Genomic DNA, 6,720 nt, shown 5'->3' on the forward strand with positions numbered 1-6,720 from the left:
TCATTGGCAGAAGCAAGAGACTACATCTGTTAAAATACACAAAGCCAGCTTAATCAGTGTTTAAGGAATAAATTACTATAATGCAAAACAGAAGACCTACTTTGTTTACAGAAACTTTACTCTCATTCACAAAATCTTTCCATCTCTAGGCCTGCTATGAAAACGAATCTGTTGATAAAAAGGAAACCTGCATGGAGAAATTTTTATAAAAAATGTCATCATACCTAAAATACACTAGGAATTTTCTTCCATTTAAACACAAGTCTTTTTTCTTCAACTGCTCTGTGCTTCATCAGCCTATCTTCACTGAAAGCATAAAAAGCCATTTCACTCAACACTAAATAAGGATAGATACTCTAGGGGCATTAGAGGCCTTATAACAGGTGTTTGGAACAGGGACCTCTTAATCTTTTCTTCAGTGCCTAGTGTTGTACAAACATCATCCTGTAAGTGTCTTGTGCTCCTTTTGACCCGTTTCTCCAGCAGTGAAGTTCCTTTGTGTAGATTTAAACTGGGCTTTTTACAGAGCAATGGAATATTTTTCTCTATATACATCTGTATCACAACCCTTCAATTAGCCAGTCCCAGCAGTTTTAAAAAAAGAAGACATGAATATGCAGATTCACTATACGTGTAGTCTTTATAACTGGGAAGAATAAAGAGGGTACAATTCACAAAGCTTCCTCTATAATCATGTCAGCATTCATCCCACAGAGCAGTATTGCTAGGGCTTTCATACTTGCCTCTGTACCAGTACTAGAAAGGAGTGGACCCTGACATTTAGGAAAAAGTGTGTCTGCTGACACCGATTCCTTAGTGCCCTTGGTGGTGCAAGATCACCTGTGAATCCAGCACTGCGGGGGAAACAATGAAGATAAAAAAGATGGGAAGAGTAACCAAGGAGTTTAAAGGGAACTGCAGAATACACAAAAATGAACAGGGAGTTGACATTTTCTGCCTATGAAGACACCAAAAGCTGTTTGATGCCATTGTTTTTAAGTGTCTTACCCAGCACTAAATGCCTTAATACATGAAACACGTCGGGAAAGCCCTTGCTATATTTGGTGCCATGTTTTTTCTACCTCTCCACTTGAGCAGTGAGAAAAAGAAGTCATCACTGTTCGGAGTTCAGCTACAGTGGCCAGTGTCCAAAGAGCCAATATTGCAGGAGAACAATTTTCATCTGAATTTTTCTTTCCTAAGAGTCTATTATCATCCTTGGATTGTATGCATAGAACTGGTCCCAAAATATTAGGGCTCCAAGGTACTTTCCCTAATTGCTATGCAGTAAACTTGCCTCTACTAGCACTGGTAAAGCATAGGGATAATTACAATCTCACCTGAGCAAATGATGCATGCCAACATTAAAAGCTTAATGTCAAGTTTTAAACAGAATTCAGGTTCCTAAGAGCACAGATAGTAATCTTTTGATATTGACGTGTCAGCATCACTGGGTGGCTACATATCCTTAAAAATCTGACCCTCTATCCTCCAGCAGATCTGCCTCTTGAGCTTTGGCCTTCAGTTGCTCACATTTTAAGATGCTCATCTCATCTGTTGCACAGATCAGTCTAGAGGTATTACCACAGAACACTCCAGTGCGCTGTACCAGCATGCTGGCAGTCTGTGCTGTTGTGGCTACACCAATGCCTATACCTGAAGCAAGTTAGTGGTCCTTTCTGTTGCTCTAATTGTTCCAGATTTTTCAGTTAAGGAAGACACAAAAAACCCACACACACAATTACATGCAAATTTAAGTAAAAAATTCTTTAAAAGTGCAGGGTATCACAGAAGATCCATTGGCCGTTTGCTATTTTGACAACTGTGTGATTAAAAGCCCACTGAAAACTATGGAAAGACACCTGATGACTTAAATGAGCTTTGGATCAGCTGTAAGGGCATTTCTTTATGCACTGAGACTGTTATATATAACAGTTAATTAAGTTACAGTTACAATATCAAAGAAATGCTAGTAATGAATACTTATTTTTGCTAACAAGAGCGAATAGCTTTCTTATGAATACTATCATTTAACAACTTAGCTATGTGATATCCCTATGAAAAATCAAAGCAAATTTTTAAAAACAAATTACAGATGCACCTCTACAAACTACATAAATCAAAAATTTTAAGTAAATATAAAAATATATATATTGCAAAATTACATCTTCAATGAGATCCTACCTGTACAGTGACCTGCACCTGCAAAATCCTGAGCGCTCCACTCTCAATACTATTGGTGAGAGCTGAGTTCATGGTGCATTTTTCAAGCTCACACACCCCCCTTGAGTTTTCTAGCTAGGAATCCAGAGGTTTATAGATTCAGGCTACTCCTCACACAGCTGCAGGGTGCTGAGCAGAATTAGAATCTCGCACCGTGAATTAGGAATAGTATGCTAAGTATCACATCAAAAAGTACTTAGTAAAGTTGTTTGGATCCCTCTACATAAAGGTGCAGGTATCACTCAGGAACAATGTTACTCATTTCTTAACTCAGTAGCCTAACCTATACTAAGCTAAACAATATAATTTGATTGCAAGAAACGTGGGCTTTTAAGTCACTACTTGTCTATGTTTTCAGTGCCTTTTTGAGGTCAGAGTAGAAATTGGCCAAGGTACTAGCCATGGCAGTGTCCACTGCAGATTGTGGTAGCATCCCTCGTAGTTCAGTCTGAATATAGCCTGTCAAAAGGCTGTGGCTAGGATAGTCCTTGAGAGGGATGCAGAACCAACCACAAGGGTGATTGAATCCACGGACAAAGTTAGGTCTCACCTCTCCATAGTCTAGGCTTATACCTATCACGGAAAACAAACAGAAAAAGGGAAATTAATTTGAGACAGATGATAAAAAATAAAGGTACAGTAAATTTAAAATGTACACATTTCTGCTCGGGGAATTAGGAGAAGTGACAGACACACTTCAAGTTTCTGGGTACTTTCATGCATGAAAGTTGTCTGCTCTTCATCCAAACTCCACAACAGGCAAACAGAACTTGATAAGCAGAAATTCTGCCATTAAAAAGACATTCCTCATATTTACTTCCAAGTTGTTACTCCACCCAGTTTACTGTAAGACCTGAGTCAGAGCTCTCAACTTGTCGCTACCACTTCTGTCCCACAGTTGGCATAAACGAAACTTTGCACACAGGGTTGGCTCATGGGTAAATCAGTAATGTGTATGCTTCTTTAAATCTGTAAAATGTTAAAATACCTTTGAAATACTTGTTGGAGACCATCTTATACCATTTTTGAATGCTTACTGCAGAACTAAACTTAATTTGAATCAAATCTTAAGCCAAGCAGCTATTGCAAAATAAGAATTAAGCAGAGGTTAAGTGGTGCCTTACCACATGTTAGAAGCCCATCTTTATAGCTTGTAGTGTAAGAGAAATCAACAAACTCCCTTGGTGCGATGATGTTCCAGAGCTGGCCAGCAGTGGTGTAGCGCATCACACAGCAGTTCTTGTTGAGTGACAGAATGAGGAGGGTAAAAACCAAAAATATCTTAGTATAACGAATACAGGGAAGTTTATGCTTGTAGGCAGCTAGCTTTTTCCACAAATGTCGCAGCCTCTGTCAACTATGCTGTACAAATAATAAATGAGGTCTGAATGGCTGTGTCGTTTTCAGTCTAAATGCTGTAAGTTTGTAAGAACTTGCAGTCTGCAACTGAGAGCTGCAGGAGCTGAGAATATCTGGCACCTTTAAACCATACTGACTAAAACTACAGAACTCCGTCTGGGAGTTCTGAGAACTAATGCCTGGGAACTGAAAGCCATGTGGCTTTTATATGGCTTAGCCACTACTTAGCAAGTCTGAAAGGACCATGTACAAATCGCAAGAGGCTTCTCTCAGGACTAAGATGCTCTGTCAAATACTTTTAATCCACCAAGTGAATAATAAAACAGAACACAAACAAGTCTTCAGAAAAGGCTTTCTTATAAGACACCGGAGTTTGTATAAATTTTAGGGAATAATTAGCAAAAATACCTTGCCATATATATCTTCCTTAACAGGCAGAGCAAAAGACAATCCATGTTTAAGCCAGATGTCCACAGGGTTTTGAAGTCATACTGAATGTCCCAGTAACCAAAGGAAATCTACCAGCTCTTCTGTAATCAACTTCAAACCTACCTTTCTTTAGCAAGTCCTGCCCCTCAGTATGAACTATTTTGGCTCCCAGCACAAAGTCCTGCCACACACTGAAGTCAGTCTTTTAAGAGGAGGGAGAGGTAGCAGCTTCTGTATGTGTGGGTTATTAATACCCACAATTTTGTTTGTTGTGGAATGGAAGAAAACAAGCTGTATGAAAAGGTTTTGGCATATAAAATATTACACTGTAACTCTCTATATGTGAATTTTATCAGAGGCTACCAGGGCTCCCAGGTCTGAGAGAATCGTGAGCAACCAAGTTTTACTCCTTTATTTTTAGCATTGGTGGAAAGCTGAACTTCAAGCTTCAGAATAGGACTGTGCAGCCACAAAGCCTCATCTGAGCTCACCTACAGCATGTATGCACAATATCCCATGTGCATGCAGAAAACAGGCAGAAAAATGTTACTATTTGTTGGAACAACTGCTCTGCTGCACTGTTAAATTCACATATGCATCTATACACATTTCACTTAAGAATCTAAACAAGTCTTCACCTCTTCAAATGTTTCCATGATGTCCATTGTAGTCATTAAGCTGTCCCAGTCTAGCCTATAAGGTCCAGGGCGAATATGATCCACTATTCTGTTAGTAACGTCTTCCACCACTCCTTGAGCTTTGTAGCTAGAGAGAGATATGTTTACATTTAAAAGTGAGAAATTCTTTATAAATGTTCCTTTGATTTGCAATAGCACACTTACTGTAATACCTTGGTACCTGGAGTTACGGTCAGTGGGCAATTGTATCAGAAAGACAGTACAGAAAAAGACCTATGGGTGCATCTATTCTCTTCTGCAATACATGTTATTCTGAGAAGCTCTGTCCTTACACTGCAATCAGTATTTTCAACTCTTTCCTCAGATAAAAATCATCATGTTTATTTCTCTAACAACTTGGTATTTTCCTGTTCTTGCTGGGGGAGCAAGGGAGTCCACCAGGGACAAGTAAAGCTAAAAATAAAGAGAAAGGAAAGCAGGGGTACAATGGGAAAAACATTTTTCATAAAGTAGAAGTAACAGTAGTAGGACCAAGCTAATGAGAAAGTACGTTACGCTTTGGTGGCATATTAGAGTACCTAATTTGTTACACGACATTACAGAACATTCATTTGTTATCAGATATTTTTTATAGACACTGGAGATTTTGCTTACTTGAGTCACCTCCGGCTCCTGAAGGGGAAGAATCCATCAGAGCCATTATTTTCAAAATACTTCTTATTCATTAAGCTGTTCTTCTTAATGGTAGGTAACTAGTCAAGCAACACATTCAACTATTCACTTGCATAGTTCACCCGTATTCACTCACAGTTAGCCGGTTGGAGCCAATCTCAGCTGTATACTCAGAACTGGAGGACGACATGAACATGCCAGTGGCTTCTAGGTAGGTGCTTGGGAAGTTCTTCCAAGTGTCCTTTATTACACTAGGTGTATACATGACCCTGCAGTCTTCATCTGCACATAGCAGCCACTGCCCTCTTGGCAGTGGTTCAGGCTACACCTGTTGTTGATGCCAGGGTGCCCGTGGCCCTGTACAGAGTCAGCAGATTCTTGGTGTCTGGGGTCATCAGCTCTTGCAGATTTAACGGGATTTAAATTCCACAGAGCGTATCAGTCTTTGAGATACTTTCAAACACTACCTCTTCACATGACTTTTCCTTTCTTTAGAGTGCTGGTTTTTAGTAACTATTTCTCTACCTAGACCTACAGATACCAACAGAACCCAGTGACAGAAACTGACACAGGAAGGACCTTTATGTCACACATCTTTCACATGACTACATGCTTGATATTTTACTCTACTGTAGTTGCATAGTCACTGTGACAGTCCAAGCACTGACACTTCAGACCTACCGAACCTGGACTTGATTCCATGGTTTGCAGACCATCTTTCTAAAAGGTCTGGGCATATGTTGTTGCCCACTTCAGCCAAGGCGAGTTTTGTGGTGTGTTCCGCAGTTTTCATTGTTAGTTGTTCTAGACACTATGGAACGCTAATGCATCAAACTGTAATGGTACAGGCACCCTAGATTATCCACTTAGCTTCTCCTGTGGATAATCTGTGTAGTTGAAGGCTGTAGAATCCACAGCCTTCATTTCTAAATTCTACAAAACACATTTGTGGAACTTAAAAATGTATCTGCTCTGCAGGCAAACTTACAGGTATCCACTGAATTCCTCTGATGGTTTACGCCACACAGTTGCATCTTTCTGAAAGAAAATGGAAGATATGATGTTAATTGTCACTTACATACAATTCTAAGATGTGCAGAAAATGCCTCAATTTTTCTGAAGGAAAGCAAAAGACTTTACCGTTAACTATGGTTCACCCCAAAGTGCTCACTGACACTTTTCTTAAGAAGATAAGCAGATGTTTCAGACATCTTTTGCTCGTAATCTTCCATTCTTTCAAAAAATCAGTCAATTGCCTTTCTCAGTGTCAAATGCTAGAAGTCTGTGCAGAAACAGGGCTTGGCAGGCCAAGCCAGTTTCCTAGGAAAACACATAGAATAATGGAACCGCATTACTAGGTAAAGCCTTTCAATTAAAAGGCAATTGGAAAACCATTATC

The 6,720-nt window shown here is 39.5% G+C and overlaps 1 protein-coding gene across 1 annotated transcript; it reads right to left on the reverse strand.

Annotated features, from left to right (window-relative positions):
* Window positions 1-2,569: 2,569 nt before the first annotated feature.
* STARD4 (StAR-related lipid transfer (START) domain containing 4) lies at window positions 2,570-6,359 on the reverse strand (the record flags this gene model as incomplete). Its single annotated transcript, XM_009585993.1, has 4 exons — window positions 2,570-2,796; window positions 3,348-3,462; window positions 4,650-4,776; window positions 6,310-6,359. Coding segments are annotated over 4 exons (519 nt in total), but the record flags the coding sequence as incomplete, so codon positions are not given.
* Between the last annotated feature and the right edge of the window lie 361 nt (window positions 6,360-6,720).

This window comes from Fulmarus glacialis, unplaced genomic scaffold (assembly GCF_000690835.1).
Source record: "Fulmarus glacialis isolate BGI_N327 unplaced genomic scaffold, ASM69083v1 scaffold44860, whole genome shotgun sequence".
In the NCBI taxonomy this organism is placed as follows: Eukaryota; Metazoa; Chordata; class Aves; order Procellariiformes; family Procellariidae; genus Fulmarus; species Fulmarus glacialis.